General features: G+C 54.3%; 1 protein-coding gene across 17 annotated transcripts in view; it reads right to left on the bottom strand.

Moving 5' to 3' along the window:
• Positions 1-27456, bottom strand: part of HSPG2 (heparan sulfate proteoglycan 2) — a 118007-nt gene that overhangs the window by 43512 nt on the left and 47039 nt on the right. For 8 of the 17 annotated variants that reach the window (XM_061601682.1, XM_061601687.1, XM_061601684.1 and 5 more), the window contains 33 exons: positions 27142-27286; positions 26905-27056; positions 25513-25659; positions 24488-24651; positions 23233-23412; positions 22262-22458; positions 20865-21012; positions 20584-20711; positions 19726-19812; positions 18879-18937; positions 17099-17166; positions 16313-16453; positions 15957-16139; positions 15087-15266; positions 13816-13934; positions 12838-12949; positions 12155-12268; positions 11768-11895; positions 11576-11662; positions 10799-10848; positions 10168-10247; positions 8919-9059; positions 8631-8822; positions 7344-7382; positions 6980-7030; positions 5429-6100; positions 4944-5042; positions 3783-3866; positions 3126-3218; positions 2049-2129; positions 1388-1618; positions 1187-1300; positions 235-362 (listed from right to left, as the gene is read on the bottom strand). In XM_061601682.1, the coding sequence (XP_061457666.1) occupies positions 235-362; positions 1187-1300; positions 1388-1618; positions 2049-2129; positions 3126-3218; positions 3783-3866; positions 4944-5042; positions 5429-6100; positions 6980-7030; positions 7344-7382; positions 8631-8822; positions 8919-9059; positions 10168-10247; positions 10799-10848; positions 11576-11662; positions 11768-11895; positions 12155-12268; positions 12838-12949; positions 13816-13934; positions 15087-15266; positions 15957-16139; positions 16313-16453; positions 17099-17166; positions 18879-18937; positions 19726-19812; positions 20584-20711; positions 20865-21012; positions 22262-22458; positions 23233-23412; positions 24488-24651; positions 25513-25659; positions 26905-27056; positions 27142-27286 (4594 nt within the window). The remainder of the gene's footprint in view (positions 1-234; positions 363-1186; positions 1301-1387; positions 1619-2048; positions 2130-3125; positions 3219-3782; positions 3867-4943; positions 5043-5428; positions 6101-6979; positions 7031-7343; positions 7383-8630; positions 8823-8918; positions 9060-10167; positions 10248-10798; positions 10849-11575; positions 11663-11767; positions 11896-12154; positions 12269-12837; positions 12950-13815; positions 13935-15086; positions 15267-15956; positions 16140-16312; positions 16454-17098; positions 17167-18878; positions 18938-19725; positions 19813-20583; positions 20712-20864; positions 21013-22261; positions 22459-23232; positions 23413-24487; positions 24652-25512; positions 25660-26904; positions 27057-27141; positions 27287-27456) is intronic. The other 9 variants (XM_061601693.1, XM_061601694.1, XM_061601697.1 and 6 more) reach the window with 5 other exon arrangements.

The following is a 27456-nucleotide window of genomic DNA, read 5'->3' as shown; positions in this document are numbered from 1 at the left end:
CCATCATCTAGAGCAGCCTTTCCCAACCAGAGTGCCTCCAGATGTTGTTGGACCACAACTCCCATCTTTCCTGACCATTGACAATGCTGGCTGACGCTGATGGGAGTTGTGGTCCAACAACATCTGGAGGCACAATGGTTGGGAAAGGCTGATCTAGAGCCTGCCTGCCCCCAAACCCCGAGTGCCCTTCCACCACCCCGCCCAATCCCTCCCCAAAATGAGCCAGCAACGTACTGGTTCTCTGGATCCAGCAGTGGACAAGCACACGGCTGGCAGTCCTCTGGGGTGCCTGCAGTGGCGTCTCCGTAGAATCCAGGGGCACACTGCTCACAGAACTCCCCGGCAGCTTGGTGGAGGCAGTTCTGTGGGGGAAGAGAGGGTGAGAGCGAAAGGAAGGCGATTGTGGGGAGGGCCGGGGTGGGATATGATGCTACCGCATGCGTACACACACACAGAGCTATTTTGGGAGTTTTCAGATTAGTATTTTAACTTTCCTGGGCCTTCATTTTGATTCCATAACATCTAAACAATGCAAGGGAAGTGTCTGCTACTGAGACGTCACGCCTTGCAACAGATACAAGTATTTCAGCACAAAGGTCCCTGGTTCAAAATCCCCAGTATCTCCAGGTGGGAATGGCATATTCTGCAGACAGACTGGCACAGTAAAGGCCCCCCAAGCCACAGGGACCATAGGGCTAGGAGGAGATCCCTGGCTGAAACCGTGGAGTGCTGCTACTAGCCAGTGTGGGCCAGAAATGGAGAGACCCTGTGGCACCTGTCTAACTGCTGCTGGGCTACAACTCCCATCAGCCTCAGCCTGCACGGCCAATGGTCAGGGATGATGGGAATTGTAGTCCAACAACAACAAAATCTGGAGGGCGCCACGCTGATTACTTCTGGTGCAGACAAGACTGAGCTAGACAGAGCAACAGCCTGACTCTGCATTAAACCACTTCCTATGTTCCTGTGTCTTAAAGGAAGGGCCGTGGCTCAGTGACAGAGCATCTGCTTTGCATGCAGAAGGTGCCTGGTTCAATCCCTGACACCGCCAGGTAGACCTGGGAATGTCTCCTGCTTGAAACCCTGGATTGCCACTGCCAGTCAGTGTAGACAGTACAGAGCTAGTTGGACCAAGGGTGTGACTCGGCGCCAAGCAGCTCCCTACTTTCCTATAAGGGCTCCTCACCGAACAGGCGCCGGTCTCCGGGTGGCAGGAATCCGAGTGCCCATTGCACTCGCACAGCGCACAGTGGCCCAGGTAGAGCCCTCCGCCCGTTCGGGTGTAGCCAGCTGCACAATCCTGCAAGGGAGGGAGAGACATGGGAAGGCATCAGCCAACGGTGCCCACAAGCTTCCACACCCAGTCCGGCCCAGTAGAGTGGCTCACCTGGCAAGAGAGACCCTGGTATCCTGGTGGACATCGACACTCCTCCACTTCCAGAGCCCGCGGCAGGCTGGTGTAGGTAGGCACGGCGGACTCCATGCTGACGCCGGTGATGCCAGCCGACAGCATGTCAGTGGAGTAAGTGGCGCGGATGAGGATCTCGTCCAGGTCCGCCAGGGCCATCATCAAGTGCTCCCGGGTGGCCGGCTGCCCGTCTGGCCGCTTCCAGTATTGCTGGGGAGAAAAGGGGGAGAAGTTGCCACTGGCAAAAAAGGGGGTGACGGAGGCGTCATCTCTGCAGAGGGCTTGGGCAAAGGAAGCGTTGGGGGTGAATGGTGGCAGCAGCTGATGGCAGCTATGGCAGCCGTGCCCTGTAAAATGAGGGGCAGACCCAGCTTGGCTCATTCTGCAGGCTGACTGGCACAGCAAACGTCCTCAAGCAACAGGGACCGTAAGCCCAGGTAGGCATTTGTCCAGAGCTCCTACTCCTCTCTCCAGACAAGCTGAGAACGGCTGCCGTATTGAGCCAGGGCAGCATCTGTGCAGCCTGCCTCCCCGCCACAAGCAAGACTCTCTTCTCCTCAGGGAGGAGCCACAGCCTCGTTGTCACCAAGAGGCAAGGGTCACCCAGCGGCAGGACACGGGTGATAGAGCCAGACCTCACCTCCCGGAAGACGACCTCGAAGCTCTTGCGTTCGCGGGGCCGCAGCTCAGACAGGTAGGCCACCAGAGTGATGTCATTGCCCTGGGGAGACCCCAAGAGAGAAAGAGACCTCTGCATCTTGTTGCAGACACAGGAACTGCCTCCCCGTGTGCATATCACGTCGGCAGACACCCTCCCGTCCCTTCATAATGGCAATGTAGCACTCCTTCCCTGAACTTTTCATCTTTTCTCCCCGAAGGCCGTTGCTGTTCCCAGTTTACAGACGGGGAAAATGAGGCCTAGTGAGGATGACATGCCCGTTTGGTGAGTCTGTGCGGAGGTGGATTCTAATTTTGATTTCTTTAAATCACTGATAAACTGCTTAACATTCTTGGAATCTCTACGCGGTGTGTAAGATAAAGACAAGCAATGTCAGCCGAACAGAAATAGAATGTAAAACCAGTAAACAGGAGCATTACATTACAGCTGCTGCCCTCCTCTCCCTTGGCCTTAGCCCTTGCCATTTCAGCTGCTCCCAGACCCCCGATTAGCTTACATTATTTTATTTTATTATTAATTCTTGCTGTGCCACCTCAGCACCATTCAGGAGAGGCTGGCCACACTTTAATTACATTTTTCAGACGCGGGTTGCATTCAACAGGAGTTGCGCTCAGAACAATTCCAGCGCTTTTTATAAGAACCTTAAGAAAGAGGTCTGCAGCTGGATCTGGCCAGTGGTGGCCCCTCTAGTCCAGCCTCCTGTTCTCACAGTGGCCAACCAGATGCCCCAATGGGAAGCCCCCAAGCAGAACCGCAGTGCACCAGCAGCGCTTGTGATTCCCAGCAACTGGCATCCAGAGGCAGACTGGTCCTGCTGACAGCGGAGGTAGGAAAGAGCAATTGTGGCTAGTAGCCATGGATGGTCTTGTTCACTGGAATGACTCCCCCCCCCATTTCTCTCTGTTATCTCTGCTACTGGCAACATTTCCCTATCGCACCCAACGCCAACACAACAGCCAGCAATTTCTAGGGGCAGCCTTCCTCCATCTCTCCAACCAATCCCAGCCCTCTCCTGAGCATGCAGGCGCTTCTCCTTACGGTGATCTGCACGTCCGCATCTGGCAGCAGGCTGCCTCTTCCTCCGGCGTTGTAGAAAAGGGTGTAGCGAAGGCGCCCCCCGTAGGAGCCAACCTGGAAATTCAGGATGAGAAGCGTCAGGCCGTGCCATCCCACTGTCCCCCCTGGGACTTTGCAGGTCTTCGCTCTGCCCACAAGTGTTAAACATGAATCAAAAGGAACATTTTTGCAAATTCTTGACTTTTACTTTAGCTGCTATTTGTAAAAAATCTTTTTTGGGAGGGTTGGAAGAGTTTTTAAAAAGTATCCTGCATTTCCTCCAAGAAGCTCAGGGTGGTGTCAATGGGCTTGTATCCAATGTTAGTCCTACTTGTAGAGTAGACCAGTTGAAAATGGCCATGGCTAACTTAGAAGCATTAAGGTCAACCGGTCTACTCTGAGTAGAACCTGGCTGGATACAACCCATGGCTCTTCTCAGACCCCCCCACCCCCATTTTATCCTCACAACAACCCCATGAGGTAGGCTAGGCTGGGACCAAGGTCACCTAGCAAGCTTCACGGCTGAGTGAGGATTTGAACCTGGGTCTCTCTCTCTCTCTTACACACACACACACATGCACAGAGCCTTGGAGCGGCTGGTACCCCTACCCTGCAGCCTCCCTATACAGGAAAGATTACCTTGTCCCCCCGGAAGGGCTCCGGCAACTCCCAGTAGAAAGTGTTTTCAGGAAGCAGAGAGAAGCCCTTGTAGAGCAACCAGTACTGAGACAGAAGAGGGAGAGTCAGAGGGAGAGTGAAGCCTGGTTGGCGGACAAAGGCGAATCTCAGAGCACCCAGGCGCATGCCACAACAGGTGCCCAGTGCTCATGTAAGGAAAAGCACAGCCCCACAGCCCACTCCCAAGAAAGATCCCCAAAACGCCAAGCCTGCAGGGGTGGCACAACTGCCCTTTCCCCCATTTGATCTACTTTAGTCATTCAGCCACCACCACCACCAGCCCCATCTCACCTAGAAACCATTCCAACAGCCTTCCCCATCAACCTGATGCCCTCCGGCTGTTTTGAACTACAACTCCCAGCAGCCCCAACATCACATGGCTGTGCTGGCTGGCACTGATGGGCACTGGGTGTCCAAACGTCTAGAGGGCGCCAGGTGGAGGACAGGTGCATTGCCACAACTCAGTCAAGCCACAACAGGAACACCCTCCCCTCCCCACCCTAAGGGATGGTAGGGCCACCATCACACCAGCTGGGGGGGAGGCGGGTTCTCAGACCAGGCGGCATCACAGAGCCACTTGGGGCTGCCAAGCTTCTGCCCGCAAGAGAGCATCGCCAGTGGGTCACTCTGGGGGCAGAATCCCAGGAGAGCCCAGAAATTGCCTCCCTGCTCCAGGTGCTTCCCAACCAGTGCAGGAAACAAAACAGAAACTGGTGGGGAAAGGGGGAGCAATTGTTTTTTTCCCCAGGGCCTAGTAAGCAAAACTGTGAAATCTGGAGCGAGGGAAGGAATGGATGAGAAGAGACACAGAGTCAAATTTTCCCAATTGAATGCCCTGCAAATATGAGCCTGGCATCTACGGGATGAGCCCTGCCCAAAGCAATGATCACTTCCAAGCCGGAAGGTGGAAAGAAGAGGCGACCTTGGCACCCGTGCCCAGTAAATGCTGCACACATTTCCCCACCCCACCCCAAACATTTTGCCTTTTAAAAAACAATGCCTTCCAGATGACTGGACATTTCTGCCTCCCTTCCTGCTCCTGATGGCGATGCCTTGCCCTCCTCACACAGACCTCTGCATGCCAATTCTCCCTCTCCCCCCCCCCTGCCTGCTTGTGGGTACCTTTTGAGCCTCAGATGCCCTGAGGCGGTACTGGGAGGAGGAGGAGGAAAGGAGATTGCTGGAGGAGTCTTGGGACCGTCCCTGGAGGAGTCCTTGTCCCTTTGGTTTGAGGCCGAGAGAAGATGCTCAGTGACAGAGAGAGAGAGAGAGAGAGAGAGAGAGAGAAGGGGGGCAAGGAAGGAAGGATGGGAAGACAAAAGAGAGGAAAGGAAGGTCGGAGAGAAGGGGAAGCAGGACGGGGAGCTGGACAGAAGGAAGGATGGAAAGAGAAGGAAGGATGGAAGGACGGAGGAAAGACAGAAGGAATGGAAAAGAAGGACGGACAGACAGAAGGACAGGTGGACGGAAAGGACAGATGGTAGGACAAATGGACAGAATGAAGGGCAGAGGGAAAGAAGGATGGAGAAAAAGAAGGGAGGAAAGACGGAAGGAGGGGAAGGGTGGAAGGACTCACCCATGCTGCCCAAGGAGGTCAGGACCGTTACCTGAGGGCGTGAGCCGGGAGCTGCAGCTAGAGAAGGGGGGAGCAGAGGAGCCCTGGCCAAGGAAGCGACAGAGCGAGGAGGGCTGGGAGGGGCCACCTGGGCAGCAGAGGGAGTCCGCAGTCCTGCTGGTGAGGGCTTGGGGGTGCCCCCCTCCTTAGGAGGAGAAGGGGGTGCCGTGCGTGAGGAGGCCCGCCAGTGAGACAGCATCTCCCAGATCTCAGCATCACGTCTCATCTGGGCGTCATTTGCCTGAAGGACGGACAGACGGGGAAAAGAGAAAGAGAAAGAGAAGGGGGGCAGACAGGGCAAGCCAAGTACAGGCAAAGTCCATGGTGGATAGATGTGGGGGGGGTCGCATCCCCCAACCCCGCGCAAGAACCCTTCCCCACAGAAACTCTTCTCCTGAAACATCCTGCGACCCAGAAGGGGCTGGTGGGCACTTCCCTGCCGCCTTGCAACTGCTGAGCATCCTTGAGGGGCAAACCCCCGAACAGCTGTCCAGCCCAGGGCAGCCACTCCAACTGGAGCCAGACCGGTCCAGGCCCAGCTGCCCTCGGCATCCGTTACCTGGGTGCCTCGCCTGACCCTGCTGCCGGAGGCCACGGAGCCAGGGATCCGGCCAGCCGCCACATCCTTTCTCAGCTGCTCCTCTGTGAGGGACGTGGAGTTGTGCTGGGAGGGGACACGGGCGGGGGGGCGTGAAAGCTAGCCAGCCTCCTTCCCAGCCCTGCAGGGCTGATGGCTTCCCACTCCCACCCCCCAAACACTCCCCCTCACCCCATGCAGGGGCCTTTTGGTTCTGGGGCTCAGCACAGCAGGGGAGGGGGAACAGCAGGAGGAACACAAAAGCCACAGCTGGGAGGCAACGTTTGTTACGAACAGGAAATAAGGCCAGACTGCCAGGCTGGGGGGGGGGACTTGCTGAGGGCACAAGGGGGCAAAGCACGGGCATAGGCGCATGCACGAGAGGGAGGATGCCTCACCCAGGCCACACTAAACATGAGGACGCACTCTCTGTCTGTCTGCCCAAAGCCACAGATGCTGTTGGGAGGGCAGAACCCCTGCGTGGGTCGGTCTCCGGCAGCATCTCCAGACAGGGCTGAGAAAAGCTCCTGCCTGGAACTCTGGAGAGCCGCTGACAGCCAGCGCTGACAGTCCTGAGGGTCCGACAGGGTATCAGGCAGCGTCTTGTGCTGAGCAAACTCTGTGGCTTCTGACCACAGCATCACAGCCACCTCGGGCAACGTACAAGCCACAGGACAACTCTCTCGCGCCCCCAAGAATCCTCTTGCTTTTCGCTTCCACACACCCCAACCTGGTGCCTGTCACCTACTCGGCCACTGGCGGGCACAGTCCGGCGACTTCTGGGCAGGAACCGCGTGATATCGGAGGCTGCATGGAGGCTTTGGATTCTGGCCGGTGGGCCAGCCAGCCAGCCAGTCACCAGCTCCCTCCCTGCGCCCTGATTTAGAACCACGGAAAACAACAGCACACTCCAGAGGCAGATGAACCTATCATGCCATGCTCCATTATGGGCATCTGCCGGCCTACCTTGTGGGCACGGCGCATCCGGGCAAAGTAAGTCTCCTTCTGCCTGATAGTCTGGGCAGAAGACAAGGAAGAGTGAGAGAGACAGAGAGAGATGGAAGTGAAATAAAGGAAGAGAGTCTGTCGCTCACGCTCCCCCCTCCAATACATTCAGCCCCACCGCTGGCCAACCACAGAGCCATGTCCCTTCTGGGCACGAGGCGGCCCCTCTCTGCCCACCCTAGGCATCCCAGCCAACAGGAAGGGGGTCTCGGCAGCTTTCGGAGCTGGACAGAATACATCATGCCCCTCTCTGACCCTTCTCCATCCAGGTGCCCACTACAGACCCTCGCAACTTAAAGCACGCCTTCATGCAACTCACACTTACACCTACGGAACTCCCTGCCACAGGAAGTGGTGACGGTCGCTGAGACAAGACGGTTGAAGGTGGACAGATTATTTAGACAAATACACAAAAAGGAAGCCTGTTGGTGGCGATGAGCTGGCATGACAAGGGATTGCCTCCCTCCCCCCCAAAAAATAAACAAATTCAAAGGCAGAATTATCATATGCAGGAGCAAAGCTACAAGGGAGGCCTGTCTCTGGAATCCCGGCCTTGTGCCTGCCTGCCTGCCTGGGTGACGCTCACTGACCTCTCTCCTCCTCCTCCTCACCTCCCCAAAAAGACGCCTCAGTCTCTCCTCTCACAGCCTCCACCTTGCCGACAGAGTCCAGGGCCTTTTCCTGCTTTCCGTCGGCGATGCCTCGATGACCATCCCCCCGTGCAATTGCTTGCTTTGGCCAAGAGGTCTTTGCCCGGGTGCTGCTGGGGTTGGCAAGGGGCGAAAGGGCCGTGGGGCATCCGGGGGCGCCCAGCCTCCCGGGAGAGGTGCCCCATCCTCCTGGCAAGGGCAGGGCAGTCTAGGCTTCCATGCATGCTGACTGCATGAGAAGGTGATCCAGAGAAGCAACGTTTGTTTAGTTTGCATGGCTTTCTCCTGAGAAAACCCCGGGAATGGCCAGGTTGTGGAAGTGCCTCCCTTCTATCCATCATCCCCTATATCCCGCCTTTTCTCCAAGAAGCTCACAGTGGCATGCATAGTTCTCTTTCTCCCCATCTATTCCTCACAACAACCCTGTGAGGTAGGTTAAGCTGATAGGCAGTGACTGGTCCAAGGTCACCCAGTGGGCTTCATGGCTGGGTGAGGATTGGAACCTGGGTCTCCCAGGTCCTAGCTCAACATGCTAACCGCTACACCACACTCTCTCTTTTCGGGAAGGGCCACAGCTCAGTGACAGAGCACCCACTTTGTATACAGAAGGTCTCAGGTTCAATCCCTGGCAGCATCTCCAGGTAGGGCTGGGAGAGCCGCTGCCAGTCAGTGTAAAAAATACTGAGCTAGATGGACCCAATGGTTTGACTTGCTCTGAGGCAGCTTCCTGGCTCCCGTCCTTCCTGATCTGTCTGTTTTCTCTCAAATTTGCCTCTTTCCTTTGCAGTAGGGAAGAGCCTTGACCATTCAGCCAAGCACCCAATCTGTGGGTCAACCCCACAGCAGTCCAAACTTCCATGCAGGCGTGATCGTGTTTCCCTCACCTCCACTGCTTGGGGTGTGATGGGAAAGCCCCACCCCCCCACTCACTCTCGCCTCCCCACCTGCGGCGCAGACCTCACCTTATCCCCCAGGTAGGTCTCGGGTAGCTGCCAATGGTAGGCTTCCTGCCCCAGCTGTCCAAAGTGGCCGTAGGACAGCTGGGGGCCCTCAGGGGACATCTCCACTGTGAAGCCGGTCTGGATGCGGGTGGTGTGCTGGCGGTTGACCAGTGAGAAGCCCTGGGAGCTTCCGGGAAGGAAGGGGCTGGTGACCTGCAGGGAAACAACAGAGGGAGCTCAGGAAAGGGCAAGGCCAACAGGGAGGCAGTTCCGGGAAGCTGGGAAAGGAAAAACGGATGTTCCCCTTACCAGGTCCCGATAGTAGGAGGAGCTGGTGCATTGCTGGGTGACGCCCATACAGAAGCAGGGCAGGCAGCCCTCCCGATTCTCCCCACTCAGATGGAAGTGGTGTGGGCGGCAGCTGCTACAGGAGGGTCCCTCCGCGTGGGCCTGCAAGGAGAAATGGAGACAGGCTGGGCAGAGCGGAAAGCGGAACGGAGAGGAAACAAAGCCCTGTGAGGAGAGGTTGAAAGAAGTAGGCCTGTTGAGCCTTCAGAAGAGAAGACTGAGGGGAGATATGAGAGCACTCTTCAAGGACTGATTCAGCTGTGATGCAAAGGCTGTGAGGTACTGGAAAAGGGTTTTCTGGGAAACGTTGATTTGGAAAATTTGGCTAATCAGCATCAGAAAAATATCCGTTTGTATTGGGCATCAGAAAGTTTTCCTACAGAGTGATCTAATTTCCTCTTGAGGACTGTGTCCAGTTCTCGACACCGTACTTTAAGAAGGATGCAGACAAACTGGAAAGCATTCAGAGGAGGGCAACAAGGATGATCTGGGGACTGGAAACTAAGCCTTATGAGGAGAGACTGAAAGAACTGGGCATTGAGGGGAGATATGATAGCACTGTTCAAGTACTTGAAAGGTTGCCACACAGAGGAGGGCCGGGATCTCTTCTCGATCATCTCAGAGTGCAGGACACGGAATAATGGGCTCAAGTTGTAGGAAGCCAGATTTCAACTGAACATCTGGAAAAACATCCTAACTGTTAGAGCGGTATGACAATGGAACCAATGACCTAGGGAGGTGGTGAGCTCTCCAACACTGGAGGTGTTCAAAGGGCTGGACAGCCACCTGTTGGGGATGCTTTAATTTGGATCCCTGCATTGAGCAGAGGACTTGATGGCTGTTTCCAACTCTAGGATTCTATAGGTAGTGGCCCTGCTGCCGGCTGAGGTGGCGTGGCGTGCAGCTGGGAAATGGGATCCCCAAACCTGGAGTGAGGCTGTGGAAGGGCAAAGCACACACACCCCTCAGACAAGCAGGTGGGGAAAAGAAGGATTTCCCATTAACGAAACAGTAGCTGGAGAAAGCAGATGACCGGCTGTGCGGAAACTGTGAGAGTTGTGCGTGCTTTCTCTGGGAGCGGCCTCTGTGTGTGTGCATGTATGGTGGGAGGGAGAAATGGGCTTCTGAGGTGGGGAGAGAAAGCACACTGATTGGTGCCCTCCCCCTGGACTGCCCCCAAAGCCCTCTGCAGAAGCTGCACCCGCCTCACCTTACACCGGCACTGCCCGCTGGCATCACACTGGCTGCTGATGCTTCCGTGTGGGTCGCAGTGGCACCTGGTGTCCGGATCTGCAGGTGGAGGGAGGGGGGAAGTGGAAAGGAAGTGCTGGGGGGCACTCAGTTCCTGGCAGGTGAATGCCCGCCTCCTCCCCCTTGTGCTGTCTCATGGCCCCCCCTCACCTTGCCCTCCAAACCCGTATCTGTGAAGGCGCACATGGCGCACGGTTCAAGAGTGAGGGGAAAGGCGCTCTGGATAAGCTCAGGAACACCCTCTTATTTTGCTATGGTCACTCCATGTGTTCCAGGGCTGGCACCCGAACTAAGTACCGGGGTCAATCCTCAGTGAGACATGCAGCAAATTAAGCCCAGAGTTAGCTTTCTTTGCCAACCTGGTGCCCTCTAGATGTTTTGGGCTGTAACTCCCATCGGCCCCAGCCAGCAAGGCCATGTTGGGAGACGTGGTCCATAACAATTGGAGGGCACCAGGTTGGCAAAGGCGGCTTCAATGGAATCCTTCACGGGTGTTTCTAACTGGGCACCAGAAATGGTCAACCTGCCTAGCCATGGGTCCCCAGTCTCTGCTGCTTCATGGCGCCCTCAGCCCCCAAAGCCGGTCTCACCTGTGCAGGGTTGGCCCCGGCTGGGGCTGCCCACGTAGCCTGGCGCACACCTGCTCCAAGAGAAGAGGTTGGAGTAAAGGGCGTGGAAGGAGGAGAGGCTGACGCATGGGGGTCTGTTTCAGCCCATGCCCCCTCCAGAGCCCCCCCCCCCAGCCTCACCGCCCTGGCTTCTGGAATGAGGACTCTGAGGATCCTCAGCCACCACCTGGGCCAAGGGCAGCCCCCCCCCTCCTCAGGCCAGCATCCAAACTGGCCCCATTTGGACTCCCAACATTTCCTCCAAGGAGTTCAGGGCAACACCCAACCCTATTTTATTCCCCACAACAACCCTGCGAGGTAGGTTAAGGAGTTAAAGTGAAGTGGCCCAAGGCCGCTCTGTGAGAGCTTTGTGGCTAAGCAGGCCCAACACTCTGAACTTGGCTGGGGGGGATCCTGTGGCCTTCCAGGGGTTGGAGGACTGCAACAGGGAAGGGTTCTGCAGCCCAAGGGCCGCATTCCCTTCTGGGCAACCTTCTAGGGGCCACGTGCCAGTGGAGGGCGGGGCCACAGGCAAAAATGGGTGGAGCAACAGGTGCAAATTTTACCACTGTACAGCAGCCAATGGCCAATGGTAGGATGATGAGATGCAGTGCCACAGCTTCCCCAGCCCCCGCTGGGAGATCCAGCCCAATGATGGACGGGGGTACTGGATCAAGAGTTCTGTAGATAAGGGGAGGGCAGATGGGGCCCCGGGTGGGGGTGGGCATGGGGTTGGCAGAGTCTTGGCAGCCGGCCTACCTTTCACACTGGCGCCCGATGTAGCCCAGAGCGCAGGAGTCGCAGGTGGGCTGCCCATCTGTGTCTACGAAGCAGGTCTTGGAGGGTCTGGGAGAGGAGAAGGAGAGTGAGTGAGAAGCGGGCAAACCTCCCTCACCCCCCATAGTCAAAGGGGCACGGAGGACTGCTGAGAGGCTGGTACGCAGCACCTACTGGCTGGCAAAGTATGGCCCATGACAGGGGCATGGCTGGCAGTCTCCGGGGGTCCCGCGCCGGGCATCGCCGAAGAATCCCGGCTGGCAGCGCTCACACCGAAGCCCTTCCGTGTTGTGCCGGCAGTCCTGGAAACAAAGAGGGGAGAGGCGTTGCTGGGGCACCTGGCAAAAAGCCCATTCGTGGTCCACCTCCCTCCTCTGCCCACGTGCGCCTCCCGCCACAGGCTGACATATTCGAACCTCCTGAGGTTGCTGCTTCGTTAAACGGCTGTGCGGTTGAAAATCCATCAGATGAAGCTGGCTGGTAGGTCAGGCCAACGAGTCCAGCCTCCTGTTCCCACAACCAGGTGCCTCCCTCCCCACTGACCTGCCCAGGGAGTCTCACCTGGCAGTCTCCCGTCTCAGTGTCACACTCAGCTGCGTGGCCGCTGCAGGCGCAGGGCTCACAGGTCCCCAGGTAGAGGCCACTGGTGGTGCGTGTGTAGCCAATGTCACAATCCTAGGCAAGAGGCAGGTCTCAGCTCAGGAATGGGGTTTGTGGGTGGGTGATTTCCATGTCCTAAGAGGGGCTTTCTGATCCGCCCTTCCCCCTCACACATTGAGGTTGGAAGTGCCATGGGCATTTATGGTGGCAGATGCCTTTGCAGAAAGAAACTCATACAAAACTCAAACGTAGAGCAGAGGAGCACGGAGGCCGCCCACAACAGAAGAGTTGGCAATAAGACATCTCCCTGCCCCGCTACGCTGATTCTTCTGTACTGGGATGGGGAAACCCTGGTCTTGATTCAGACCTTCACTAGATCAAACTTGTCAATGAATACCCATTTGGCAATTTCACACTTGCAGGGGGATTCTCTCTCTCTCTCTTTTGGCCAGAGAGACAATAAAAGATTTTGGAGTGCGGGCAAGAGCAGCCCCAGTGCACAGTGGGGTGGGGTGGGGAGCTGCTGTTATGATTTATTAATTAATTTATATGCCATAGGCTTCTGAACGGCTGACAAGTACCAAAACTAAATTGCCCCACCAAACATTGAAAACAGAAACAGCCGCGCTGATGGTTCCGCTCACCTGGCAAGAAGGCCCGCGGTATCCTGGTGGGCAGGTGCACTCCTCAACTTCCAAGGCTGGGTCCAGCCCCGTGGGATGTGGCACAGCCACGTCCATGTGGATGCCAGAGATCCTGCAAGGAGGAGGAGGCAGCCGCGGTGAGCAAAAGGGCTCTTCACCCAGGGAACGTGAGAGAGCTCTGCTGGATGAGGCCCATGGCCTGTTTCCTCCAGCATCCTGTCCTCAGTGGCCAAAGGGAGGCACCAAAGGACATCTGCCCTCCTGGAATCTTCTCCGCCCAGGAGAAGGTTAAACTGGTGGCAAGATCTGTCCATCTAATGCCTTTTATATAGCACTCAGTACTAAAACAGTATTTTTTAAACAGCGGTTTAGAAAAACAACAAATACTGTTTGCTCTTTTGTTTATAAATTAAAAACATTTCTGCACCACCCTCTCATAAAAAACCAGGGTTGTGTAGAGCACTATAGAAACATAAAAGCCAAAAAAGCCATTACAAAACAGCAATTCAGTATGTTGCACTGAAAAACTTCAGTATGATGTAATACAAAACAAAAAGGGCTGCCTGCAACCAGTATTTACTCAGAGTAGACCCAGTGAAATCAACAGACCTAAGTTAGTCATACCTATTCATTTCAACAAGTCTACTCTGAGTAGGAAGAAAACACAGACACAACCCTAAGACGATTCCCCTCTCCCCAAAAGCAAAAGCAGGACCTTTTGGAAACATCGTTCAAGGGCCAGGGATCTCTTCCACTCTTCGCCTTCCCTCTAGCCAAGGCACACCTTGACGCACAGTGTGCAACACTCACACCACCTCCTGCCCCGCCAGTCCAGTGCCATCGCTCCTTCCACCCTGCCTGGTTCTCCGAGACCGGCCCACCCAGAGCCTTCGTATCCGGCACAGGCCATTGCCATTCTTCCCCCTCCCTGGTCTGTCTCCACAGCTAGCCCCAGACACACAGACTCCCCCCTTTTACCTGCTCTCCGCCGGCCGCTCAGAATAGGAGGCTCGGATCATGAAGACGTCGATGTCAGCCAGGGCCATCAGGAAGTGCTCCCGCGTGGCTTTCTGCCCGTCGGCACGGCGCCAAGCTTGCTGAAAGGGACAGCGGCAGGAGGGTGAGGATCCTCCCCCTTTCATGTCTGCTCCCCCTAAGTCCGCCAGGTCAGGTCAGGTGCAGGAAAAAACGGTCCCGCAAGGGAGTGGGGAAAGATGGCAGAAGGTCCTGTAACCATCTCCGAGGCCAGTCAGGGCTTTCCTCAGCAGGGTGGCAGGGAAGGGCCATAGCTTAGTGGCAGAGCACCTGCTCTGGATGCAGAAGGTTCAGTCCCTGCCAGCATCTCCAGGGCAGGGCTGGGAGAGAAACCCCGGAGAGCTGCTGCCAGTCAGTGTAGGCAACACTGAGCTAGATGAAGAGTCTGAGTCAATAGAAGGCAGCTTCCTGTTGAAATCAGACCTTGACTCTGAACCGTGAGGACTACAACCTTTTCAGAGGAAGGAGAATCTGCTTTGCATGATCCCCAGATCCCAGATTCAATCTCCTATGTGGAAAGGTTGTGGCATTTGGGGCTTTTTAGTCTAGAGAAAAGGCAAGTAAGAGGTGACATGACAGAGGTGAATAAAATTATGCATGAAAAAAACGGGTAGAGAAAACATTTCCTCCCTCTCTCGTAACACTGGAGCTTGGGGACACCCAACGAAGCTGAACATTGGAAGATTCAAGACAGACAACAGGAAGGACTTCTTCACACCGCACACTTAAAGGACGGAATTGGCTCCCACCAGAGGCAGCAACAGCCACCAACTTGGATGGCTTTCCAAGAGGACTGGGCAAATTCATGGAGGAAAAGGCTATCAATGGCTGCTAGCCATGGTGGCTATGCTCTGCCTCTAAGGTCGAAGGCCGTACATTTCTGAAAACCAGTTGCCGGCAGCCGCAGGAGGGGAGAGTTGCTCTTGCGCTCAGGTCCTGCTTGTGGGCTTCCCATTGGGGCAGCTGGTTGGCCACTGGGAGAACAGGAGGCTGGCCTGGAGCGGGACCTTTGGCCTGAGGCCGCAGGCTCTTCTCATGTTCTCAACCCCTGGCATCTCCAGACATGTTGGAAATCCTCCCGCTGGGCCACTGCCAGTCAGTGAACAACACTGTGCTAGAGAGACCAGTGGTCTGGCTCCATATAAAGCTGTTTCCCACCTTTCTAGGAAAGGATGCATCCACCTGCCAACTGGCAGCCGGACGGTGAGTCTTACCTCCCGGAAGGGCACTGTGAAAGCAGTGGGTGCCCCGGGCAGAGGGGCTGTCTCAGCAACGTGCTCCAGGAATATCCCATTCCCCTGCAGCAGGACATCAGGTTGGCCACGCAGCAGCGGGGCGCCCGGGAAGGTGTCGTGGGTGATGGTGTAGCGCAACTCTCCCCCGTACGAGGTCACCTGGAGACACATGCACAGGGAGGCAGCGTCAGAGACATTCACTTGGGAAACAGGCTGCAGCTCAGCAGTAGAGCACTTGCTCTGCATTCAGAAGGCTCCCGGTTCAATCCTCAGTGGCATCTCCAAGCTGGGTTGGGAAAAATCTGCTGTCTGAAGCCCTGGAGAGCAGCTTCCAGTCAGTGTAGACAATACTGAGTTAGATGCACCAACAGTCTGCTTTGACAAATCTACTACATGATAACAATAAATGGTAACAATCTAAGGCAGCTTCTTACATTTCTGTTTAAATCAGCCCTTTAGGCAAAACCATGAGGACTAGAATGTGGCTGTATCTTTAGGAGAAGGGCCACAGTTCAGCTGACAGAGCACCTAGTTTGCATGTGGAAGGTGGTGCAGGTTTAATCCCCAACATCTCCAGGCTTGGAAAGACTCCTGAAGAGCTGCTGTCAGTTAGTGTAGGCAATGCTAAGCTCTTTGGACCAAATGCCAGACTTGATGTTAGGTAGCATGCGGCATTCCATTTCCTGCACCTTAGTGGCATTCAAAGCCCCCGCTGACCTTGAGTAAAATCTTCTCTAGTCTCGTGTGCTCCCCAATCCAATCTGCGCCCAACATTTTCCCCTTCCAAATGACTCTCTTTCTCTTTAAACAGCTTCTATTTAAAGCCTAAAAATATTCAGAGCAGGGCACCTTGTCTCCCTTGAAGCGCTCTGCCAGCACCCAGTAGTACACGTCGTGGGGAAGAGTGGGGAAGGAGGAGAAAGTGAGTTCCGATGCACCAGTGAAGCGGATGCCCTCGCTGACCGTTCGGCTGCTGGCTGCATTGGAGAGGCTGAATTGTGCCCTCTCGGCATCCTCAGACCCTACCCGCACCTGGGACCGGAGAAGACATGCTGTCAGAAGGGAAAGGAAGGGTGGAGGGCCGGGGCAAGGAAGGGTGGAGGGCTGGGGCAAAACAGGATTTGTGGGCTGAGCTTGTGCCCTGAACTGGTGCTTCTGGGCCCTACATAGGAGGACCTGTCCTTTCCAGAACAAGGGGGCAGTACCTGGTCCCTGCTCCAGGAGGAGCTGGCGCACTGGTGTGAGACTCCCATGCAGAAGCAGCGGAGGCAGCCGTCAGGATTCCTGTGGCTTAGGTGGAAAGTTCCCATGGCGCATTCATTGCACGAATGTCCCATGACATTGGGCTGGCGAGAGAGAGAGTTTGGAGAGAGCATTGCAGCAGAGTGAAACAAGGGAGATGGACCCCTGGCCCCTAGATTTCATGGTCCTCTGAAGGCATCCAAAGCTTTGGGTTCAAATTTCCAGCCTTTTCCAAAGGAACGTTTCCCAAATTGGTGCCTTCCAGACGTCTAGGGCTACAACTCTAATGGTGGCTGTGGCTCACGGGGCTGTTGTAGTCAACAACAGTGGCTCCCCAACTTTCCCCCCCCCTCACAGACCACTTGAAAATTGCAGAGGGTCTTGGAGGACCACTAAATGATTTTTCAGCCAGTTGTAGCAATTGTCATGCTCTGTGCTAGACGCTGTATGATTTTAAATTGTGTCTTTATTTATTCTTTTATTTCTTATGCATTGCATTCCGTCTCCTGTCTTCAACCACAAATCCATAGTTTTGGAATCACTAGTGTACAACAACTTGCTCCTTAATAATAATAATAATAATAATAATAATATGCAGAAACCAAACTCTTGACCCAAAAAGATCTGGGGCCTTCCCATTTCACAAAACTGACCACAGCCCCCCTCCCCGGTGTCCGTTTCCTCCATCTTGCTGCACCTGACCGAGGGGCGTCTTGGTGACCGTACCTCCAAGTGACGGCCTGGCTTACCTTGCACTGGCATGTGCCGTCTGACACCTCTCTGCTCCCTCGCTTATCACAAGGGACAATCGGCTGCCCTATGCAAGGAGGAAAAGGAAGGTTGGAGAGAGAAACCCCATAGAGAAGAGCAGATATTCTCCTCCACAGCCTGGCTAAGACCTGACTCTAACCCTTCCCCAACCGGGTGGCCTCTAGAAGGTTTCGTGGTCCCCAGACAGTCTTTGCAGGCCATTTAATGATTTTTCTGCCTGATGTAGAAATTGTCATTCCCAGTGCAATTATTGTATGACCATTTGCGTCACTAGAATTCAGACTGTAGTACAATAAAATATACTATGTAAGAAACAGAAGAAGCAAAAAAAATTAAATAAAAAAACTAACAACCAACACAAATATTTAACGCAGACATGCCACGGACCACCTGAAGGAAGCGCACGGACCGCTGGCGGTCTGCATCTGGAAACCCTTGTTTTAGACTACAGCTCCCGTCAGCCCCAGCCAGTATGGCCAGCAGTCAGGGGGGATGGCAGCTGTAGTCCAACAGCTCCACTTTGGATTTTTTCCATGACCCTGAAAAGCAGCAGCTAGAGCCAGAGGCAGAATAGTGCACAGGCCGGCGGAGGCACACTAAGCAACAGGGTGCAGGGACACAGAGGCTCAGCCCAGGAATTTGTGACAAGTACCAGAGCTAAGCCCACAAAAAGCCCTTTTGAGAAAAAAAAAACCCACTTCCCCCGTCCTTTTTCTGCATGCTGAAAAGCCCCCCCATTCTTTTTTCAGCATTTTTTTTTCTGCAGGAGGAAGCGTTTAAGCTGTTGCTGGTGTTGAGACAAAGCCCCCCGCCTGAAACCCTGGAAGCCACTGCCAGTTAGTGCAGACACTACTGAGCTAGGCAGATTAGTGGCTTGACTCAGTAGAAGGCAGTTTTCCCGTGCTCCCCTCAGATGGCCTCAAAGGCATGTCCTGACCAGCCTCCACACACCGCGGCAGAACAAGCTTCATCATGTCGCATCAGGAATGGACGGACGCACAACATGCACAGCCCCACGTGCAGGATCCTGCTCACCCCCTCGGGAGTGCCCAGAGCCTCCTCCTGCCAGTCTCTCCCTCTCTGCTGCATGAGACAATCCTATGCAGGCTTATGCAGAGGTCAGCGGCAGGGGGTCATGTCCAACGAAGGGGGAGGTGGAGGGCCACAGCTCAGTGGCACAGCCCCTGCCTTGCATGCAGAAGGACCCGGGTTCAGTCCCCGTTAGCATCTCCAGGCAGGGCTGGGAGAGCCCCCCCCCTGCCTGGATTGCCGCTGCCAGGTGGTGGACCTGTGGTCTGACTCTGCAAAAGGAGCTTGCCGTGTCCCCATGCCCCTTCAGAGGGAAGGGCGTGGCTCAGGGGCAGCGGCCCTGCTGGGCACGCAGAAGGTCCCAGGTTCAACCCCTGGCATCTCCAGGTAGGGCTAGGAGAGAATCCTGCCTGAAATCCTGGAGAGCTGCTGCCAGTCAGTGTGGACAATACTGAGCTAAACGGGCCAATGGTCTGTCTCGGCTGAGAAGGCACCCTGGAGAGCCGCTGCCAGTCAGACAATACTGAGCTAGATGGAGCAGCAGTCTGACTCATCGGAAGGCAGCCTCCTGTGCCCTCCTCGGAGCAGACCTCTGAAATTAACGGCCCAATTTAATCATGTCTGTTGTTTGCTCTGAAGCAGAGTTGCATTGGCCCTGGAGTCAGACCTGCCCCACATAAGGGTCCCAAAAGACGTGTGTGTGTGCACGTGTTCAAAGGTTTCACTCACCAGTCTTGACACACCTCCCGTCTGGCTGGATGGGGTTGCCTTCATAGCCAGGAGCACACCTGGGGGAGAAGATCCCAAGTTAGAGGACTGTCCTCCAGAGAGGGGGCAGCTTCAATGAAAGTCCCTGGGAATCACTTCTTGGCAGGCATGGGGGACATAAGTGGCCCTCCAGGCATTGCTCGATTCCAGTTCCCATGATCCCCAACAGCCAGCATGGCCAGTGGTTGGGGGTGATGGAGGACTTGGAGCCTACTAACATCTGGAGGACTGGAAGTGACCCATCCCTATATTAAAAGAAGGCAGAATCATGATGGAGGCAGCTAAGGGCAGCAAAGGCAAGTGATGGTCTAGTTCAGTTCACGCTATTTGAAAGAGCATTTCATTGCTGTTATGGGGAAGGCACATAGCTCTGTGGCAGCACCCCTGCTCTGCAAGCAGAAGGCCCTAGCTTCATTCCCTGGTGTCTCTTGATAGGGCTGGGAGAAAAGCCTGGAGAGCGGCTGCCAGTTCGTGCAGACAATACTGCTCTAGATGGAGCCTGCTTTGGTATAAGACAGCTTCCTTTGCCCCTCCTGCGCTGGCTTCACCATCGGTGTGTGCAATGTGAACAAGGGGGGCAGAGAGGGCCTGTAGAGAAAGTCTTCTTTTGCTGAGCACAGCAGGGCCCTTGGGATGACCCCAGCTGAAAGGATAAACTGCAGGGGACAGGCAAAGCCCCTCCCTGCAGGATACTCGGGGCAGCTGACGAATGCTCGTTTTCAGCTTCTCTCTCCACTGACCCCCATCGTGTTGCTATAGACCAGTTTTAAAAAATAAACTAAACACAAGCAAGCATTGGCCCACTCGCCTTTCACAGCGGCGTCCTGTGTAGCCGGGAGCACAGGCATCGCAGGTGGCTTGCCCGTCTGTGTCCAAGAAGCAGGATTTGGAAAACCTGAAAGCAGAAGAGAGCACTGTCACGGTCCGCAGGTGTGTCCCACGGAGGTGGCTGTTGCCGGGGACGAAAGCCACCGGGGCATCCCCAACCTGGCCCAACCTGGCCTGGATCGTGGACGGGAACAGCTGCCGGCTCACACATGAGGTGGCCACACAGCTGTGGCGTGCACCCTTCAGAGATGCTGTAATCTATATTTACATGTACCAATTTCTATGCCACCAATATTAAAGGGGAAAAAATCACACTGGTGATGAACAGCATAAAATCAACAATAAAGTGACATTCATAAAACAAGGACAAGAATTATCACAAATCAGTAGATCACATGAATGCATCAACATAGCCAGATCACCCCCTCGGAGAATGCCTGGGTGAACGGGTGAGTTTTGAGCAGAAGTCTAAATGCCAGTACTGTAGGCCAGCCTGGTGTGCATTGAGAGGGCATTCCAAAAGGGCAGGTGCCACCACACTAAAGGCCCTAGTCTTAGTGGACATACGGTAGGGTGCTCCTGGAGATAATTTATGAATCTGGCCTCACTCGGCCACCATACTATCCTGCAGGTTTAGTGTCCCCCCCCCCAAGAGTGTGCCCCTCTCCCCAAACTCCCACTGCAAAGCCATGCATTGCCATCCTGTCCAAATCTGCTCACCACAAAACCAGCCGACTCGCCACTGGGCGTGGCATGCGCAGAGTGGAGACGCCTCATGGGGCCATGCAAAATAGACTCCGAGCACGCTCTCCACAGCAAAGACCCACTGCTCACTCACCTGCGGGGGGCTTCGGTGTAAGGGCAAGGGCAGGGGCGGCATGCGGTGGGGGTGCCCTTGGCAGCGTCCCCAAAGAAACCTGGCTTGCATTTGTTGCACTGTGGCCCCTCTGTGTTGTGCTGGCAGTTCTGGGCGGAAGGAGAGGAGCCAAACAGAAAAGTGAGGTAAGGGGGGATGTTTCCTCAAATCCCACCTGCCCAAGCCCTCTCCATCTCCCAGCCACCACCACCACTTCCACAGCAGCCCTCATCACCTTCTACCCACCCGTTTCCACGACTTACCAGGCAGTAGCCGGAAAATGGGTCGCAGGAGCTGGAGTGGCCATTGCAGTTGCAGCCAGAACAGGTGCCCAGGTTGGGGCCGCCGGGCACCCGCTTGAAATGGGCATCGCACTGCTCGCAGGAGAGACCGGAGTATCCAACGGGGCACCTGCGGAGGGGGAAGCGCGGGCAAAAAGAGTGGCAATGAGAGGCAGCTTGATGGGACCTACAGCTCTCTAAGGCAGGGGTGAGTAGCTAAAACAGCCTGCAAACCAAATATCCCCCCCAAAGCGTTTTTTGTGCCTCTCAAAAAAAAAAAAGACTCGACCACTTTTCCTGTGTTTTTCAGAGCTGGCAGTGGACCTTTATGGAGTTCTGGGCTCCGCTGCCAATCCTAATCCAAAAACCGAAGCAAGCAACATTTTGCACTAACAAGATCTCCAGGCAAATGCCCTTTAACTCTGTTCGTGAGGGAAAAAGGCAGTAAGCCTGCCTGCTGCCTCCTACAGAAATAACCACCACCCTTTGCTCTTCACTACACTTCCGCGCTGTTCAATTAAGTCTAGTGCTCTTTCCACCTAGGAAAGGCTCCACTAGTAGTGACATGGCCAGGAAAGTCTTCACTGCATACATTTCTTTTCTGAGCCCCGCTCACCTGGCAGCCCTGGCCCATGAGGGTAAGGTAAGGAAATTATCTGACCCACTAGCCAGGTTTACCCTGAATGAAGCATACAGGGTGGTATTCAATCCTAGTCCTGCTCAGAAAAGACCCACTGAAATTAATAGGCCTAACTTAGTCATATCCATTAATGTCAGTGTGCCTAACCTGAGTAGGACTATGATTATTTAATTTATATACTGTTTACATGCCAAAATGGCTTCTAAATGGTTTACAAATATAGAATCAATTATAAAAAAACCCACATAATTAAAACACACAATAAAATAATTCCACCAAAACTTCCATAATTAAAACAATACAGTATAATAAGCCAAATAAACACCTTAGTCATTTAAAAAAAATTAAATCAGGAAGTTCAAGTTCAGGGGAATGCTTGCCTAAAGAGGTATGATTTCAAGAGCAGCCGGAAAGCCCCCATTCTGATGGACTTTCCAACAGTGGATACTCAGAGTAGACCTGCTGGAATTAATATGCATGACTAACTTAGATCCATTTATTTCAATAGGTCTACTCTCTGTAGGGATTACCTGAATGTACCCCCCACCACCACCACACTGCAGGCTGGTCCACACCTCAATTACCCACACCCTCCACCTAGAGCTACTGGAGATGTGGCCAAGGAAAAACACAGGAAAAAATTGTGAAAAGGAGAAGAACAGTTTCCCCCCAATTTTTTTGGTTTCTCTCTGGGCTTTCACATCTCTAGGGCTCCCCTACTGCCTCAGCCCTGGCGAACCTGCACTCCTCGACGCTCTGCGCCACGCCCAGGCCAGTGGCCTCTGTGGTGGTGGTGTCCATGACGATGTCGCTCAGCCCCACGCTGGCCATCCGGTTGTCGTAGACCGTCTGGATCCTGACGGCTTCCAGGTTCTGCAGAGTCAGCAGCAGCTCGTCACGGCTCACGGGGGCCCCTGACTCCTTCTCCCAGTTCTCCTGCAGATGAGACGCAAGATGGTGCAGAGGAGGAGGAGGGCATGTTGCTGGGGGGGGGGCACCATCATGGCTGTTGCTGTGACTTCCCCCAGGATCACTTGGGATGGGGCACGCTGGCACATTTGTGCAGTGTTCGGTGATTGCTAAAGATGCACCACTTTACCCTGGCCTTTGCTCAAGTTGTATGTTTTCAGGACCCACCCTATTCCCATGACTGTAATTAGTTTTAATTGCTTTTAATATTGAATTTTAAACTATTGTAACCCACCTTGGAACCTGCTGGAAAAGGGCGATAAATTTAACCACCACCAATCTTGGAAATAATAATTTAAAAATTTGTTCATTTATTTCTAAAATCTGTATGCCACTTAATACAAATCTCTAAGCAATATTATAGAAAACAAGAGAACTACAAAACAAGTAAAGGTAAACGGTTTCTCACTTGCCTAAACTACTCAGAGTAGACCCACTGAAATTAATGCACCTATGTTAGTCGTGTCCATTCATTTCAATGCATCTACTTGAAGTGGGATTAACATTCACATGCTCTCCTGGTCTAGCCTACTTCACAGGGCTGTTGTGAGGATATAGGGGGGCTGTCTGTGTGCCCCCCAATTTTTCAAGGAAAGGTGAAGTAACTATGCAATAAATAAATACCCCATTTGTGCTGTGGGGCACAGCGAGAACAGAATCAGAGGTGCCATGGTGGTCTGTGGTCTTCTTTTGGGCACTGGGCTGGACTAGGTTCCCTTTTGACCCGACAGCTGCGCTCACCTCAATGAAATGGATCTGTCGCTGGTTCACCACCGAGGCCTGGGTGGGCACCTGCACCCGGTACAGGAGTTTCTGCCCGTTGCCCACAATGACAACGTTGGGCTTCTGCACAGGCTCTGACTGGCCCCGAGCCAGCCCGTAGTGCACCTTGAAGCGGAGGTAGCCACCGTAGGAATCCACCTGCAGGCATTGGGAGGAGGGCATTGTGGGGGGAGGGCAGGGATCAGAGCTGCCCACCCAGGATGACTTGAGCAATCCAAAGGGTGGGCAAGCAGGGGCGCATCTGCCATTGCCGCTCTCTGCATGAGGCAGCCCATGCACTATGATAACTGCGGCAGACCCTTCCTCCAAGAACCCCCCCACCCTTCTGCAATCTGCCCTCCCCCTATGCACTAAGAGCCTGGACCCCCACCCCACCCCCACAAATAGCCAGGCACTCTTTCAGCACCAACGTGAGCTGGGTGTCTTCTATGGATGGCCAGGGGGATATTTCTGGGGTGGGGCGGGATGGGGCAAAGTAAAACACTGAACGGGAGAGCAGGGCTAGTTGTTCCCCCCAAAATTGAGACAAATCCTGCCTACACATTTGGCCTCATATCTCAGTTCTACAAACGCTGGAAACTTTTTCTCTCTTCTTTTAAAAATGAAAGTTGAAATGTAATGAAAGTTTAACGAAAGTTGGAAATCTGGGGATTATGGCTCATGGGGGTGGGGGCTGCCCCTTTCCCCCCTCTGCAGACACCCCCAGGGACTTCCAAGGCTGCTGCTCGCCTCCACTCTCAACCTGGCAATGCTTCTATGGGAAACAGCCATAGCTCAGTGGTGGCACTTCTTCTTTGCATGCAGAAGGCCCCAAGTTCAGTCTCGAGCATACCGGGGCAGGGGTGGGAGAGATTTCCTGTCTGACACCCTGCAGGTCTGCTGCCACTCGGAGTAGGCAATGCTGTGCTAGATGGATGAATGGTCTGACATAAGGCAGCCTCCTAGGTTCCTGTTTAAACCAGCCCTTTATTTAGAATGATGAGGACTAGAAGCGTGGTTTATTTTTAAGGAAAGGACCATAGCTCAGGGGCAGAGTGGCTGCTTTGCATGGACAAGGTCCCAGGTTCAGTCCTCAATGGCAGCATCTCCTGGTTGGGCTGGGACAGACCCCAGTCTAAAACCCCGGGGAGCTGCTGCCTGTCAGTGTAGACAATATTGAGCTAGGTGGACCAAGGGTTTGACTCTGCATCAGGCAGCCTCCGACGTTCCTCACCTTGTTCCCCAGGAACTGTCTGGGGAGTGTCCAGAAAGAGTCGTGGGCCAGGAAGCGCCGAAAGAGGTCCACCAGCTGGAACTCCTGCAAGCCGGGGTCGATCTGCAGCTGCGTTGAGGAGAGGGGTAGGGTGCCAGGCTGGGAGGGCGTCGTCACATTCACACCTGAGAAAGGGGGTGGGGCAGAAATGACACAGGGGAAGCAACACAAGAATGGCAGAGTTTTGCCACGGCTCTCCCAGGAAGGCTGTGTCACTCAGCACTTTGCTCATGCTCAGAGGCATTGTTCTCAAGTGCTCTATGTTGCCTTGGCCTAAACCAAAATGGGCCCTTCTCTTCTCCTGAAGGGACCGGCACTCAGCGGCAGAAGACCTCCATGTTCAATCCCTGGCATCTCCCCGTAAAAAAAGGATCAGGTGGCAAGCAGTGGGGAAAGACCCTTCTCTCCCTGAGACCCTCCCTCAAGTTGCGAGGGGGGGGCAAAGCTCAGCAGCAGAGCATGTGCTTTAGGGCCCCGGCTTCCACCTCTGCTATCTCCAGTTCACAGGATCAGGGCAAGCTGAGCCCCTGCACAGCTTGGATCCGCTTCATCTGCCGGCACGCACGCGCATCGCTCTCTTTGGCCAGGCCAGGTCAGCAAAAAAGCTCTGCCAGGTGGTGTGGGCACCAACGAGAACGCCAAGACCTGCTCAGCACAGTCTGCAAAGACCTCCCCATCACTTGCAGCAGCAGCAGCAGCAATAATAATAATAATAATAAAACAATAATAAAACAACAACACAACAACAACAATACTACTACAAGAAGACCTCCCCACTGCCTGCAGCAAGCCTTCCTCTTAGGATGATAATTGCAAAGCTCTGTAACTGCAAAGTCCTACCCACCACTTACTTCAATATTATTATTATTACTGCTGCTGCTGCTGTTACAAGAGCAACATTGCAAAGAGCTCCCCCTGCCCTCAGGGCCTCCCTCCTTAGGGCTGAAGTGGCCGGGGTCCCCCGCTTCCTCAACCCGCCGCCTTACCTTTGTAGTCATTGGGTGTGTCGAAACGCAGGTGGATCTGGTGGCGGTGGCGGCTGGTGCTGCGGCAAGCTTTGGTAACCCCGAAGCAGAAGCAAGGCAGGCACTTGGAGGGCCTCTCAATGTGGAAGTGTCCTTCGGGGCAAGGCCCTGGGCGTAGGCGAAGGAGACGGGAGTCAAGAGATCAAAGGCGCTCCCCTAAAGTTCAGCCTGTTTATGCTTTTCTACAAAAGAACCAACTCACTCAGGGTGTCCCTGCCAGCTACCTCAGACCTGTGTGGGTTTGTTCTTCTAGGCACAATTTAAAAAACCCTGTACTTTGGACATGCTCAGGGGCACTACGATTTTTATTACTCTTCCTCAGGTGCTCCAAGTCTGAGCAGTTGCTTTGAAAATAAGTCCTGGGGTTGAGGCTGGCTCAGATTACACCCCCAAGGCTGGTTGATAAAAGCACCTTCTTTCTCATCCATCTAGCAGCTGCTGCTCATATTATTGCTGACCCATAATTGCACTGGAACGTTTCTCAAATTTGTCATTAAACGGATACGTTTACGTTGGCAGCTAGTTTTACAACAGATTTAAAATGTTGCAATGTTCATGTAATCAAACGGAGTTATTTGCTGGATTGTTACGCTCCTGAAGTGATTTAATGTTTCATTGTTATTGCCAAAAGGTACCAATTTGCAACATTGTGGCACTGTTGTGAACCACTTGGAACATATTTATGTGGAGAAGAGACATAAAATGTAAACAACAGCATCACCTTGAGCTTCTTGGAGAAAGGGCAAGGCATTAGATAGATAGATAGATAGATAGATAGATAGATAGATAGATAGATAGATAGATAGATAGATAGATAGATAGATAGATAGATAGATAGATAGAAGTGAAACTGGTGGGGCGGAAGGCAGGCAGCCCAACAGAAGGTGGACCCAGAGCCAATGATTGGCTGAGCCAGAGCCAATGACAGACAGAGCCTTCTCTCCATCCTCTTCCTCCTCCTCCCTGCAAGGGCCAACACTGAGACTGAGGTGGCAGCAGCAGCTGATAGGCAAGGCCACTTGTAAGTAGGTAAGACTGGTGCTCTAATGGATCAGCCTTCACTGACAGATATGCCAATTGACCCTAAGAAGAGCCTGGCATCTGGATCAGGCCAAAGGGAGCCCATCTAGTCACAGTGGGCAACCAGATGCCCCAAAGGGAAGCCTGCAAGCAGGACCTGAGCACAACAGCAACTCTCCCCTCCTGCGCTTTCCAGCAGCTGGCATTCTGAGGCATGCTGCCTCTGGCAATGGAGGCGGAGCGCAGCTATCGTGGATAGTAGCCACTGACAGCCTTAATAGGTCCGTGCCTGCCAAAAGTGCCCGCTCCACACCTCCCCCTCTTCCAGCTTACCTTGGCCAGGAGTGAGGCTCAACACGCCGTCAGGGATCCCGAACACCATCCCGCGGGCGTTGATGGCCTCACAGGTGTAGGCTCCCTGGTCGGCCTCCTTCACGCCCTGGATGATGAGCGTCCCGCGTCCATTCTCGCTAGTGATGGACACCCTGCGGGCAGATGGAGAGTGTGAGTATCCCAAAGGCCCTGGAAGAAGGCGGACGGGAGAGGTGCCTGCCTGGACCGCCGTCTTACCTGCGGCTGCTTGGGATGTGGCCCCAATTGAGCCTCCACGTGATGATGGGGGTGGGCACGCCGACAGCCACACAGGTGAACCGGACTGTCTCCCCAGTGGTGGCCTGGATGGACTCCTCTGGGGGCGTGATGACCTGCGGAGGGGCTGCAGGGAGGACAAGAATGAGGAAAAACTCTCTCTCTCTCTCTCTCTCTCTCTCTCTCTCTCTCTCACACACACACACACACACACACACACACAAGACTATGGAACTCATTGCCACAGCATGCAAATGCAACCTCTGGCTTTGATTAGGGCGCACAGCCTTGTGCGAT

The sequence above is a fragment of the Rhineura floridana genome, chromosome 18 (assembly GCF_030035675.1).
Source record: "Rhineura floridana isolate rRhiFlo1 chromosome 18, rRhiFlo1.hap2, whole genome shotgun sequence".
Classification (NCBI taxonomy): domain Eukaryota; kingdom Metazoa; phylum Chordata; class Lepidosauria; order Squamata; family Rhineuridae; genus Rhineura; species Rhineura floridana.
Note: the sequence above shows the minus strand (reverse complement) of the source record. Positions and strands in the feature narration are given on the sequence as shown.